General features: G+C 45.8%; 1 protein-coding gene across 1 annotated transcript in view; it reads right to left on the bottom strand.

Annotated features, from left to right (window-relative positions):
- CRY2 (cryptochrome circadian regulator 2) overlaps positions 1-15,086 on the bottom strand; it is a 32,527-nt gene extending 17,441 nt beyond the window's left edge. The window contains exon 1 of the mRNA XM_038764441.1: positions 14,911-15,086. Within this exon, the coding sequence (XP_038620369.1) occupies positions 14,911-15,086 (176 nt within the window). The remainder of the gene's footprint in view (positions 1-14,910) is intronic.
- Positions 15,087-15,604: the final 518 nt, after the last annotated feature.

Below are 15,604 nucleotides of genomic sequence, written 5' to 3'. Positions count from 1 at the left end.
GCTTCCTATTTTTGGCCACCATTGACCACTTTAAACGACTATAACCTACAAAGACCACCGTCCCTACTCAGAAGGGCTGGACAACATGACATACCATAAATCCTGAGTAAATGCTAAAACATCCTGGACAGCAGGCCAAGCCAGAACAGTTGGCTAGAGGGACCCATCCTAGGCAGACCCTGAAATTCTCAGGGAGGTTAGCTCCAGGGACCCACTCCCAGGGGCCCAATTCATTTTAGAAGAGTAGTTTATCCTGTAATCACCCCCTTAAAACAGACCGGAGCCCTGGATTCAGAGACAAACAACCATCCCAAATCCTCTGACATGAAATTGGAGCAGGTCTCCTAACTTGGATCTACATCCCAATGTGGGAGAATCAGTGATTCAAACTGCCTGGGTCCTGAGGCTGCAGAGGGAATGGGGGCATATGGCTGTGTAGAGTTTAAAGGCCAGGTTCCTTTTCATTTATGGAATCAAATGACCTGGCATGGTGGCCCTTTAAGCTCTTTGGGAGGAGGAAGAAAGTATTATATGCCTGGGTGCCCCCACTTTATGCTTCACTACTCAGGCTGCCCTTCTCCACTTCACTCTATTTAGTATCCTGACTTTCTGAAACCCCATTCCCGCATGTTACTACACTCTATTGCTTCTCCCTACATGTAATTTCATTTAGTGTATGTCTCCCCAACTCTACTGTAAGCTCCTTGAGGCCAGGGATCATGACTACTAATTCTACAGTAATTCTCCCCAGTGCTTAGCAGTGTTTTGCACTCACTAAACACACAGTGAATACTACTGATTGATTGATGCCTACTTTTCCCTCCTGCACTAAAAATTAAAAGTGGCAACTACATGCGTAAGGCCACGTTTTTGAGAACTGCCTGTCTATACTTTGAGAAACCCAGCATGGGGAAACAGTGGAGTGGCTATGTCAAGTTGGGATATCACCGTCGCCACTTGATAAATACTGACTGGAGAGCACACCTTCATTCTCTCTTTTTTTATGGTTATTTTTTAAGCATTTACTATGTGCCAGGCTCTGTTCTAAGCGCTAAGGTAGATACAAGCGAATCAGGCTGGATGCAGTCCATGTCCCACATGGGGCTCCCAGTCATAATACCCATTTTACAGGTGAGGTAACTGAGGCACAGAGAAGTGAAGTGACTTGTCCAAGGTCGTAGAGCAGACAAGCGGCAGAGCCGGGATTATAAAAACCCAGGTCTTTCTGATTCCCAAGCCTGTGCTCTATCCACTACATCATGCTGCTCCTCTTGAGATGAAAGAGCGGCCTACCAGGGAAATAACTCCTGATGCCACCTCAAACGTGTACCCTGCCATTTGTTCCATTTCACTAAGCTCTACAAATCCAAATGAGACAAAAACATTTTCTAAAATGCCACGAAAATCTCTTTGATTAGTGGTTTCCTCAGGCCAGCCTGAAAGATGCACACAAACATAAACACACACACACCCTTCCAATCAGAAAATCAGGACAGGCAGAGGCGGCCCTGGGGCAGAAGTACCCTCCCCAGCATTTTGTGCATTGGGATGGCTGACAGAACTGCCAACTTAACTGTTCCTTACAGAATTTCACTGCTCACAGTGAAGACTTAAGAAGGAACTGGGTTCTAATCCTTGTTCCACCACTTGTCTGCCGTGTGACCGGCCCGTCACTTCACTTCTCTGTGCCTCAGTTCTCTCATCTGTAAAACGGGGAGTAAGTCTGTGTCCAACCTGGTTAGTCTGTATCTGCCCAAGTGCTTAGTACAGTGCCTGGCACATAGTAAGTGCTTAACAAATACCATAAAACAAAAGACCAAACCAAGGAAGATCTCAGCCTACAGGCCTCAGTTGGAGAGTTCCAATCAACCCATCCTAGCCGCCAGCCTGTCCTGTGCTTTAAGAGTAATCTAAAATCTGAAGGGCGGTCGGCCAGGTGCCCCCAAATGTAAAATAAGTTGCGGGTGGTAGGCCAGACATTTTAAAGCGGGAAAGGCTCCTTTATATCAGAGTTCTGAATTGCAGCCCTCAAGATGGCAGCACAGTAATGCATTTTGGGATGCATTATAATAATAATGCAAGTTCTTTCTCTGTGACTGGTGCTTGGGTGGACTCCATGTACCAGAATATGCTGCAACAGAGCTCTCCAGCCAGAAATTGGTCCCTTATGAGGGAAGCTGGGATGGGGGGAGTGGGGGAGCGTGGGGAGTGGAGGGATGAAGGCTGGGATGTGGAGGAAGGAGACAGGTGGGGAAGGGAAATGAAAAAAGATGAGCAGCATCTGAGAAGCTGCCTAGTGCTCTGGATATTTATTTATTGTTTATTGCTGTTTATTGCTTTTCCCCAGTCAACCTGTTGGGCATTGCTACTCCCCTCCCGGGCCTGAGATGAAGGCTAATGTTACCATCACATACTAAGGCAATCCCACAAATGCTCGCTATGGCACAATCTATTTTCTTTCAAGAAAGGAAAGCAGAAGCCCTTTCTCTCAACCCTTTGGCTTTCAGCCAACCTTGGTGTCCTTTTAAAGAAAACAATATTTGCAAGTAAAAACTGAGGGGGCGGTGGAAGGTGGCCGCACTCTGCTGGGTACACATGCAGGAAAACATATACAGAGAAGCCGCATGGCCTAGGGATAGAGCACGGGCTTGGGAGTCAGAGGTCATGGGTTCTAATCCCAACTCTGCCGCTTCTCAACTGCGTGACTTTGGGCAAGTCACTTAACTTCTCTGTGCCTCAGTTCCCTCATCTGGAAAATGGGGATTAAGACTGTGAGCCCCACGTGGGACAACCTGATCACCTTGTATCCACCCCAGCGCTTAGAACAGTGCTTTGCACATAGTAAGAACTTAACAAATGCCATAATAATTGTTATTATTATTATAGAGCACAGGCCTGGGAATCAGGAGGACCTGAGTTCTAATTCTGACCCTGTCACTTGTCTGCTGTGTGATCTTGGGCAAGTCACTTAACTTTTCTGGCCCTGTTACCTCGAATGTAAAATGGGGATTAAGAGTCCCATGTGGGACAGGGACTGTGGACAACATGAGTGCTTAATACAGTGCTTGGCACACAGTAAGCACCTAACCAATATCATCAGAGAAGCAGCGTGGCTCAGTGGAAAGAGCAAGGGCTTGGAAGTCAGAGGTCATGGGTGCTAATCCCGGCTCCACCACTTGTCAGCTGTGTGACTTTGGGCAAGTCACTTTACTTCTCTTTGCCTCAGTTACCTCATCTGTAAAATGGGGATTAAGACTGTGAGCCCCCATGTGGGACAACCTGATTATCTTGTGCCCCCCCCAGCACTTAGAACAGTGCTTGGCACATAGTAAGTGCTTAACAAGTGCCATCATTATCATTATTGTTGTTAAATAAAAAAGATAATGCCATATAAACTATCTGCATCCAACTCCAAAGGCCAAATGCGGGTATCAGAAGCTATAGAAAGAACTGTCATCATCATCATCAATCGCATTTATTGAGCGCTTACTATGTGCAGAGCACTGTACTAAGCGCTTGGGAAGTACAAATTGGCAACATATAGAACTGTCATAATACTAGAGAGCAATCATGGTATTTCTTTCACACATTTCATCCTTTCTCTGCAGTACTCTATACTAAACATTTGAGAGTGTTAATACAGTAGAGTTGGTAGACATGTCCCTACCATCAAGGAGCTTATAAAGGGGGAGACAGTTAAATAAATTACAGATAGGGGAAATGGAAACGTGCACAAACGGTGTGGGGCTGTGGTAACTATCAACTGCTTAAGGGGTATGCACAGATGAATAAGGAGAAATGAGGGCTTAGTCTGGGAAGGAGGGGGAGTGATGTTAGTAGGAGAGAGTGATGGTCTGCTGGACTTGAAGTAGTAATATTAGTATTTGAGCCTTGTTCTAGATGCTTGGGAAGTACAGGATAAAGAAATGATACGCTACCTGCCCACAAGAAGCTTACATTTTATGAGGTGGAAGACTCTTTAGGGGCCTGGACTGTAATGATAATATAACAGTGTAGACTTTAAAATCCTCATGGGCAGGGATCATGTTTTCAATTGTACTCTCTCAACCTCTTGGTACAGTGCTCTGTCAACAGTAGGTGCTAAGTAAACAATATTGATCAACTGAATAATGATAATAATTATTAAGGTACTTGCTCATTCATTCAATCTTATTTATAGAGCACTTACTGTGTGCAGAGTACTGTACTAAGTGCTTGGGAAGTACAATTCAGCAACAGAGACAATCCCTGCCCACAACGGACTCACAGTCTAGAAGTGCTTACTATATGCCTTTTAGACTGTGAGCCCACTGTTGGGTAGGGACTGTCTCTATATGTTGCCAATTTGTACTTCCCAAGCGCTTAGTACAGTGCTCTGCACATAGTAAGCGCTCAATAAATACGATTGATGATGATGATGATGATGCCAGGCACTGTACTAAGCACTGGGGTTTATACAAGCAAATCAGTTTGAACAAAATCCCTGCCCTAAATGGGACTCACAGTGTCAAGCTCCATTTTACAGATGAGGCAAGAAAAGTGAAGTGACTTGACCAAGGTCACACAGCAGGCAAGTGGCAAAGCCGGAATTAGAACCCATGACCTTCTGACTCCCAAGCCCGTGCTCTAGCCACTATGCCATGCTGCTTCTCAAGGTATGTATATCCTCTTGGATAGCCACTTGTAAGAGAGCAGCGATGGATCTAAGGGGGTTTACCAGGGAGAGGAAAGGGCTGGTCTGAGAAATATGCACTGTTTGCCAATTGTGAAGCAATAATTTATTTTTTAGGTCCCAGTATGTTCTTGATCAACAGTCCCTGCTTTTGGCAAAGGATGTCACTGGCTCAGGCTAATGGACATGAATAAAAACATTAGACTCTCAGACAGAGCAGGACTTTTATCTCTTGCTACACATTATCCACTTTTAAAAAGGTCCAAATTGGAATGGGATCTCAGAGCACTGAACAGATACAAGCTACCTTGTTTCTTCCCTGACTCAGAAGACAAAGAGATTAGGGCTTCCCCCACGCAGGACATGTAGATATATTTACACTCGAGTAAAATAGGTTAAGTAGCTTGTCCAAAGGGTCTGAGTGAAAGAGCTCTGACTAAAGTCCAGGATTATACTGACATGTCGTGTAGGGCTACTGCTCTAAAAGTACACGTAATCAGCCACCTGACCTCTCTCTAATCAAGCCTGGAAAAGGTCAACCATCCATTCTGGGAGGACTATACTAGATTCAAGAACAGCAGAGAAGGACAATCTGGCTTCAGTTACACCAAAAGGCTCCCGCTGAACCTAGTTTGTTTACCTCCCCACACTTGCATGGTAAAATTGATCCAGAACATGTCGGCGCAGATTCTTATGAATTCTCTGCAGCCCAACCTCCTTTCCAAAATGTTTACGCTGATTTCCAAAAAGCAGGTGCAGCACTGAACCGGAGGTGTTAATCACATTTATTCTGAATTGGAGCAACGGTTGCCTCATCTGTAAAGTGGGGACTAAGACTGTGAGCCCCACGTGGGACAACCTGATCACCTTGTAACCTTCCCAGCGCTTAGAACAGTGCTTTGCACATAGTAAGCGCTTAATAAATGCCATTAAAAAAAAAAACTAACACGGACACAAGGTGTGGAACAGACGTGACTGAAGTGACACATGGCAAGGTTCTGCCTCCAACACCAATGCCTAGAACTGGAGTTACAGGTCTTCAGCTTTCCTGTTTTTCTGGTATGAAGCGGCTCATGTAACAGCAGAGTTGGGCCTTTCTGCTGCAAAGAAGCTCAATTTACCACTCTTGGATCTAAAAACAGCAACGGGAAGATTACATGTACCCGCAGCTGTGAAGACGAATGGTTTTTCAGCAGGAAAAAAAAAAATCCTGCGATTTAATGACAAGGAGCTATGCAGTTCTGGCTGCTGATATATCAAAAGAAGGGCACCAGAGGACAAGTAGTGTTCTTGTTTCAAATTCTAGGTCCCTGTTACCATAATCGACACAATGTGAATTATTTCACCTCCAGCCCTCCTGCCAAAAAGATTAGCCTTCCTGCAACTATAAAGCAATACAATACTGCCCTGGGTCATCAGGGCTCAGGATGATGGCCAGAGGGATTGCATATAATTTCTTTTCAGACTCTGACTAGATTGGAACTCTAATGTCCGTGAGAGTTGCCATGTCACAACTCTCATCGGCAAATCACTCAAAAAAACCTTCATGAAACTGAAAACAAGAAAATCCAGAAATACTCACGTTCTGGCAAATCCAACACCCCTCAATGTGCAAAAAGGCAAAAGTCCCGTATATTGGGCACATGACAACCAGAGACAGATGGATTTTATTATGTTTTAATCAGCATGCTTCTCAGTGATACAAAATCCTGACTTAAGACCTACTTACTTACCAATCAGAAAAGGAGCATGGCTGTGCATGTGTTTGTGTGTGTGAGTGGGAGGTGGCGTTGCGGGGAGGGGATGAAGAGCTTGTGACACCAATGGAGACTGTCAACCATTATTTGAAGATGTCAGTAAATATACTAATTTTACTACCGTCCAAGAGAACTGAAGCACTTACTCCCATTACATGAAGCCATCTCTGCAGGTGCCAGCATAAAGACTTTCTGACCAGATTGGAGACAGCTGTACAAACAGTTCTAACTCTCCACAGAGAACATTTTCATTCAATTGTGTTTACTGAGCATTTACTGTGTGCAGGGCACTGTACTAAGCGCTAGAGACATCACCAGGGCATTAGCGATTGCAACGTACTGCAGTTCGGGAGGAATGTTGTCCTGGGAGGTGGTCTCTCTGAGAACCTCGTCCTCGCCTGTCCCGCCGTCGACCCCCGGCCCACGTCCTCCCCCTGGCCTGGAATGTCCTCCCTCCCAACATCCGCCAAACTAGCTCTCTTCCTCCCTTCAAAGCCCTACTGAGAGCTCACCTCCTCCAGGAGGCCTTCCCAGCCTGAGCCACCTTTTTCCTCCCCTCCTCCCCATCCCCCCGCCCTACCTCCTTCCCCTCCCCACAGCACCTGTATATATGTTTGTACAGATTTATTACTCTATTTATTTGACTTTATACATATTTACTCTTCTATTTATTTTGGTTTAATGATGTGCATCTAGCTTTATCTCTATTTATTCTGATGACTTGACACCTGTCCACATGTTTTGTTTTGTTGTCTGTCTCCCCCTTCTAGACTGTGAGCCCATTGTTGGGTAGGGACCGTCTCTAGATGTTGCCAACTTGTACTTCCCAAATGCTTAATACAGTGTTCTGCACACAGTAAGCACTCAATACGATTGAATGAATGAATGAACCTCCACTGCTAACGTGTAATGACCATGCAAGCAGGCATCCTTCTTTTAATACCAGGGGAAAAAAAATAAACAGACCAACTCTTATTTCACAGCATTTTAAAGCCAAAAAGGTTCAAAATTGTATTCTAAGGTACCCTCTGGGGGTTTTACTGCATAGCTAATTGTAGACTGTACCTCTAGACTATAAGCTTGTTGTGGGCAAGGAATGTGACTGTTTTTTGTTGTATTGTACTTTCCCAAGCTCTTAGAACGGTGCTCGGCACACAGTAAGCGCTCACTAAATACGACTGAAGAATGAATAATCCTTTCACATGGACACATGAGGTCTTTCACCTTGGTGTCCTTGACATCACGAATTTTGCTGCTCTCTGTCCTCAGCCTAGCATTTCATCTTCAGGATCATTCTATAGAGTGCATTAAATCCTCTGGTGGGAAGAAGGAAGGAAAAAGGATAACATTAACAAGCTAAAACCTGCTCACAAGTTTCCAAGACCAGAGGTGCTTTGCTACAATTTTGGTTCTAAAATCTGGATTTCTCAAGTCATGGCATTTAATACAAGCAATGGGCCCCAATCCAACCACATAGATAAACACTCCAGGGCAGAACTGGTCCATGACAAAAAGATGGGAATTAGCCTGGGCTTAGGGCAGGAGTTTGGAAAAGGCTTTGAGGGATCTTTCGCCCCTAGCCTGTCCCCACTGCTGACTCCCCAGACTCGTTGTGGGTAGGAAATGTGTCTGTTTAATGTAATGAAAATATAATAATATTTTCCCAAGCGCTTAGTACAGTGCTCTGCATACAGTAAATGCTCAATAAATACGATTGAATAAATGAATCCACTCATGCTGGAACATTTGGGAGTTTTGGTAATAATGGTATTTGCTAAGCGGCCCCTGAGTGCCAGGCACTGTACAATTATCATTAACCATTCATTCATATTTATTGAACACTTACAGTGTGCAGAGCAATCAATCAATCAATCGTATTTACCGAGCGCTTACTGTGTGCAGAGCACTGTACTAAGCGCTTGGGAAGTACAAGTTGGCAACATATAGAGACAGTTCCTACCCAATAGTGGGCTCACAGTCTAGAAGGGGGAGACAGAGAACAAAACCAAACATATTAACAAAATAAAGTAAATCGAATAGATATGTACAAGCAAAATAAATAGAGTAATAGATATGTACAAACATATATACATATATACAGGTGCTGTGGGGAAGGGAAGGAGGTAAGACGGGGGGATGTAGAGGGGGACGAGGGGGAGAGGAAGGAGGGGGCTCAGTCTGGGAAGGCCTCCTGGAGGAGGTGAGCTCTCAGTAGGGCCTTGAAGGGAGGAAGAGAGCTAGCTTGGCGGATGGGCAGAGGGATTGGGGGCATTCCAGGCCAGGGGGATGACGTGGGCCGGGGGTCGACGCTGGGACAGGCGAGAACGAGGCAGGTGAGGAGATTCGCGGCAGAGGAGCGGAGGGTGCGGGCTGGGCTGGAGAAGGAGAGAAGGGAGGTGAGGTAGGAGGGGGTGAGGTGATGGACAGCCTGGAAGCCCAGGGTGAGGAGTTTCTGCCTGATGCGTAGGTTGATTGGTAGCCACTGGAGATTTTTGAGGAGGGGAGTAACATGCCCAGAGCGTTTCTGGACAAAGACAATCCGGGCAGCAGCATGAAGTATGGATTGAAGTGGGGAGAGACATGAGGATGGGAGATCAGAGAGAAGGCTGATGTAGTAGTCCAGACGGGATAGGATGAGAGCTGTACTAAGCACTCGGGAAAGTACAATACAACACTAAAGAGAGACAATCCCTTATCACAACGAGATCACAGTCGTATTTACTGGGTGCTTACTCTGTGCAAAGCTTAGGGCCTGGTCATACCGTCTGTTTCTCTCTTCCACGAGAAAAATAGATTACTATTTCTCTCTTTCAAGAGAAAAACACACTAATGCCACCCAGTTCTTCTCAACCACCTCTTCCTCCCTTCAAAGCCCTACTGAGAGCTCACCTCCTCCAGGAGGCCTTCTCAGACTGAGCCCCCTCCTTCCTCTCCCCCTCATCCCCCTTCCCATCCCCCCCGCCTTACCTCCTTCCCCTCCCCACAGCAGCTGTACATATACATATATATATATATATATGTTTGTACATATTTATTACTCTATTTTACTTGTACATATTTATTCTATTTATTTTATTTTGTTAATATGTTTTGTTTTGTTGTCTGTCTCCCCCTTATAGACTGTGAACCCGCTGTTGGGTAGGTACCATCTCTATATGTTGCCAACTTGTACTTCCCAAGCGCTTAGTGCAGTGCTCTGCACACAGTAAGTGCTCAATAAATACGATTGAGTGAATGAATGAATGAACCACCCATATGAAATTAAGCAATAGTGTTTCACGGGCTCTCCCCCTGCGCAGAGCACTGTCATGGGTTCTAATCCCAGCTCTGCCGCTTATCAGCTGTGTGACCTTGGGCAAATCACTTGACTTCTCTGTGCCTCAGTGACCTCATCTGTAAAATGGGGATGAAGACTGTGAGCCCTACGTGGGACAACCCTGTATCTACCCCAGTGCTTAGAACAGTGTTTGGCACATAGTAAATGCTTAACAAATACCACATTATTATTATTAAGCACTTGGGAAAGTACAATACAGCACTGAAGACAGTCCCTGCCCACAACGAGCTCATGGTTGTATTTACTGGGCGCTTACTCTGTGCAAAGCACAGTACTAAGCCCTTAGGGCCTGGGCATACCATCTGTTTCTCTCTTACAAGAGAAAAACAGACTAACGCCACCGAGTTCATCCCAATCACCCATGTACAATTAAGCAATAATGTTTCTTGGGCTCTCCCTCTGCACAGAGCACTATACTAAGCGCTTGGAAAAGTACAATACAGCACTAGAGAGAGACAATCCCTGCCCACAATGAACTCACGGTTGTATTTATTGAGTGCTTACTCTGCAAAGCACTGTACTAAGCCCTTCGAGCCTGGGCATATAGTCCGTTTCTCTCTTCCAAGAGAAAAACAGATTAGTGTTTCTCTCTTCCAAGAGAAAGACAGACTAACGCCAATCAGTTCGTCCCAAGCACCCATCTACAATTAGGCAATGGTGTTTCACAGGCTCTCCCCCTGCGCAGAGCACTGTCCTAGGCACTTGGGAAAGTACAATACAGCACTAAAGAGAGACAATCCCTGCCCACAACGAGCTCACGGTCATATTTATTGGGCGCTTACTCTGCAAAGCACTGTACTAAGCCCTTCGGGCCTGGGCGTATAGGTTGCTTCTCTCTTCCACGAGGAAAAACAGACCACAGCTTCTCTCTTCCACGAGAAAAAACAGACCACGGCTTCTCTCTTCCATGAGAAAAAACAGATCACGCTTTCTCTCTTCCCCGAGAAAAAACAGACCACAGTTTCTCTCTTCCACGAGAAAAAACAGACCATGGCCTCTCTCTTCCACGAGAAAAGACAGAGTACAGCTTCTCTTCCACGAGAAGAGACAGACTATGGTTTCTCTTCCACGAGAATAGACAGACTACGGTTTCTCTCTTCCACGAGAAGAGACACTACGGTTTCTCTCTTCCACAAGAAAAACCGACTACTGTTTCTCTCTTCCACGAGAAAAACCGACTACTGTTTCTCTCTTCCACGAGAAAAACCGACTACAGTTTCTCTCTTCCACGAGAAGAACCAACTACTGTTTCTCTCTTCCACAAGAAAAACCGACTACTGTTTCTCTCTTCCACGAGAAAAACCGACTACTGTTTCTCTCTTCCACGAGAAAACCAGACTACTGTTTCTCTCTTCCACGAGAAAACCAGACTACTGTTTCTCTCTTCCACGAGAAAACCAGATTACTGTTTCTCTCTTCCACGAGAAAAACCGACTACTGTTTCTCTCTTCCACGAGAAAAACAGACTACGGTTTCTCTCTTCCACGAGAAAAACTGACTATGGTTTCTCTCTTCTAAAGGAAAACCAGACTACAGTTTCTTCCAGGAGAAAAACAGACTACTGTTTCTCTCTTCCATGAGAAAACCAGACTACTGTTTCTCTCTTCCACGAGAAAACCAGACTACTGTTTCTCTCTTCCACGAGAAAAACAGACTATGGTTTCTCTCTTCCACGAGAAAAAACAGACTACGGTTTCTCTCTTCCACAAGAAAACCAGATTACTGTTTCTCTCTTCCACGAGAAAAACAGACTACAGTTTCTCTCTTCCACGAGAAAACCAGACTACGGTTTCTCTCTTCTACGAGAAAACCAGACTACGGTTTCTTCCAGGAGAAAAACAGACTACTGTTTCTCTCTTCCACGAGAAAACCAGACTACGGTTTCTCTCTTCCACGAGAAAAAAAACAGACTACGGTTTCTCTCTTCCACGAGAAAACCAGACTACGGTTTCTCTCTTCCACGAGAAAACCAGACTACGGTTTCTCTCTTCTACGAGAAAACCAGACTACGGTTTCTTCCAGGAGAAAAACAGACTACTGTTTCTCTCTTCCATGAGAAAACCAGACTACGGTTTCTCTCTTCCATGAGAAAAACAGACTACGGTTTCTCTCTTCCACGAGAAAACCAGACTACGGTTTCTCTCTTCCACGAGAAAAAAACAGACTACGGTTTCTCTCTTCCACAAGAAAAAACATACTACTGTTTCTCTCTTCCACGAGAAAAAACCAGATTACGGTTTCTCTCTTCCACGAGAAAAAACAGACTACAGTTTCTCTCTTCCACAAGAAAACCAGATTACTGTTTCTCTCTTCCACAAGAAAAAACAGACTACAGTTTCTCTCTTCCACAAGAAAACCAGACTACTGTTTCTCTCTTCTACGAGAAAACCAGACTACGGTTTCTTCCAGAAGAAAAACTGACTACTGTTTCTCTCTTCCACGAGAAAACCAGACTACGGTTTCTCTCTTCCACGAGAAAAAACATACTACTGTTTCTCTCTTCCACGAGAAAAACAGACTACAGTTTCTCTCTTCCACAAGAAAACCAGACTACTGTTTCTCTCTTCCACGAGAAAAACAGACTAGTGTTTCTCTCTTCCACGAGAAAAACAGACTACTGTTTCTCCCTTCCACGAGAAAACCAGACTACGGTTTCTCTCTTCCACGAGAAAAAAACAGACTACGGTTTCACTCTTCCACGAGAAAAAACATACTACAGTTTCTCTCTTCCACGAGAAAAACCAGACTACGGTTTCTCTCTTCCACGAGAAAAACAGACTACTGTTTCTCTCTTCCACAAGAAAAACAGACTAGTGTTTCTCTCTTCCACGAGAAAAACAGACTACGGTTTCTCTCTTCTATGAGAAAACCAGACTACGGTTTCTTCCAGGAGAAAACCAGACTACTGTTTCTCTCTTCCACGAGAAAATCAGACCACGGTTTCTCTCTTCCACGAGAAAACCAGACTACGGTTTCTCTCTTCCACGAGAAAAAAACAGACTACGGTTTCTCTCTTCCACGAGAAAAAACAGACTACAGTTTCTCTCTTCCACAAGAAAACTAGACTACTGCTTCTCTCTTCCACAAGAAAACCAGACTACTGTTTCTCTCTTCCACGAGAAGAACAGACTACGGTTTCTCTCTTCTACGAGAAAAACAGACTACGGTTTCTCTCTTCTACGAGAAAAACAGACTACGGTTTCTCTCTTCTACGAGAAAAACAGACTACGGTTTCTTCCAGGAGAAAAACGGACTACTGTTTCTCTCTTCCACGAGAAAACCAGACTACTGTTTCTCTCTTCCACGAGAAAACCAGACTACTGTTTCTCTCTTCCACGAGAAAACCAGACTACTGTTTCTCTCTTCCACGAGAAAACCAGACTACTGTTTCTCTCTTCCACGAGAAAACCAGACTACTGTTTCTCTCTTCCACGAGAAAACCAGACTACTGTTTCTCTCTTCCACGAGAAAACCAGACTACTGTTTCTCTCTTCCACGAGAAAACCAGACTATGGTTTCTCTCTTCCACGAGAAAAAAACAGACTACAGTTTCTCTCTTCCACGAGAAAAAAACAGACTACAGTTTCTCTCTTCCACGAGAAAAAAACAGACTACAGTTTCTCTCTTCCACGAGAAAAAAACAGACTACAGTTTCTCTCTTCCACGAGAAAAAAACAGACTACAGTTTCTCTCTTCCACGAGAAAAAACAGACTACAGTTTCTCTCTTCCACAAGAAAACCAGATTACTGCTTCTCTCTTCCACGAGAAAAACAGACTACTGTTTCTCTCTTCCACAAGAAAACCAGACTACTGTTTCTCTCTTCCACGAGAAAAACAGACTATGGTTTCTCTCTTCCACGAGAAAAAACTACGGTTTCTCTCTTCCACGAGAAAAAACAGACTACAGTTTCTCTCTTCCACGAGAAAAACAGACTACAGTTTCTCTCTTCCACAAGAAAACCAGACTACTGTTTCTCTCTTCCACGAGAAAAACAGACTACTGTTTCTCCCTTCCACGAGAAAACCAGACTACGGTTTCTCTCTTCTACGAGAAAACCAGACTACGGTTTCTTCCAGGAGAAAAACAGACTACGGTTTCTCTCTTCCACGAGAAAACCAGACTACGGTTTCTCTCTTCCACGAGAAAAAAACAGACTACAGTTTCTCTCTTCCACGAGAAAAAAACAGACTACAGTTTCTCTCTTCCACGAGAAAAAAACAGACTACAGTTTCTCTCTTCCACGAGAAAAAACAGACTACAGTTTCTCTCTTCCACGAGAAAAAACAGACTACAGTTTCTCTCTTCCACGAGAAAAAACAGACTACAGTTTCTCTCTTCCACGAGAAAAAACAGACTACAGTTTCTCTCTTCCACAAGAAAACCAGATTACTGTTTCTCTCTTCCACAAGAAAAACAGACTACAGTTTCTCTCTTCCACAAGAAAACCAGACTACGGTTTCTCTCTTCCACGAGAAAAAACAGACTACAGTTTCTCTCTTCCACAAGAAAACCAGATTACTGTTTCTCTCTTCCACAAGAAAACCAGACTACAGTTTCTCTCTTCCACAAGAAAACCAGACTACTGTTTCTCTCTTCCACGAGAAAAAACAGACTACAGTTTCTCTCTTCCACAAGAAAACCAGACTACGGTTTCTCTCTTCCACGAGAAAAACAGACTACGGTTTCTCCCTTCCACGAGAAAACCAGACTACGGTTTCTCTCTTCCACGAGAAAAAAACAGACTACGGTTTCTCTTCCACGAGAAAAACAGACTACGGTTTCCCTCTTCCACGAGAAAAACCAGACTACGGTTTCTCTCTTCCAGGAGAAAAAAAACAGACTACTATTTCTCCCTTCCACGAGAAAAACAGATTACCGTTTCTCTCTTCCACCAGAAAAACAGATTACCGTTTCTCTCTTCCACCAGAAAAACAGATCACCGGTTCTCTCTTCCACGGGAAAAACACTAATGCCACCCGGTTGGTCCCAACCACCCATCTGCAATGAAGCCCCAGTGTTTGTCGGGCCCTCCCTCCCTCCGTCCCTCCCTCCCTCCCTCCCTGCCCCCGCGCAGAGCCCTGTCCTAAGCGCTCGGGGGAGCGCAGGGCTGCTGGCGGAGCCGCTCTCCCGGCCCCCGCTCACCTCCAGCGGTTGATGCCCACGGAGGAGGAGGCGGCGAACCAGGGGTCCAGGATGTAGACGCAGCGTACTGAGCGCGCCCCGCGCAGGGCCGCCTGCAGCGCCGGGTTGTCGTGGAGCCGCAGCCCTTTGCGGAACCAGTGCACCGAGGAGGCGCCACAGCCGGGCCCCGCCGCCATCGGACAAGGACGAGGACAAGGAGGAGGAGGAGCGGCCGCAGCGTCCATCACCACCGCCACCTCCGCTCCGACTGCCACCTCCCCATCCTCCCCCTGCCGCCCCGCCCAGGCCCCGCCCACCCCTCCGCGCCCGTCCAATAGCGACACCCCATCTCCCGCATCCCCGAGGGAGGCCCCGCCCACCTCATCTCCCATTGGTGGGAGCCGCTCCCCTCTCGACCTATCAGCGGGCCGGGTGGCCGCCGCGGCCCCGCCCCCTCACGTTCCCTCCATGTGTCTCTTGCCGGCCGCGGGAGAGGGCGGGGCGGCTGGCTCGGCGCATGCGTTCAGAGAGATCCTCGAGCGTGCCCGCTCGGGTTCGTTCGTTCGTTCGTTCGTTCGTTCGTTCGTTCGTTCGTTCGTTCGTTCGTTCGTTCGTTCGTTCGTTCGTTCGTTCGTTCGTTCGTTCGTTCGTTCGTTCGTTCGTTCGTTCGTTCGTTCGTTCGTTCGTTCGTTCGTTCGTTCGTTCGTTCGTTCGT

Source organism: Tachyglossus aculeatus, chromosome 22, assembly GCF_015852505.1.
Source record: "Tachyglossus aculeatus isolate mTacAcu1 chromosome 22, mTacAcu1.pri, whole genome shotgun sequence".
Taxonomy (NCBI): domain Eukaryota; kingdom Metazoa; phylum Chordata; class Mammalia; order Monotremata; family Tachyglossidae; genus Tachyglossus; species Tachyglossus aculeatus.
This window is presented reverse-complemented; position numbering and strand designations above follow the sequence as displayed.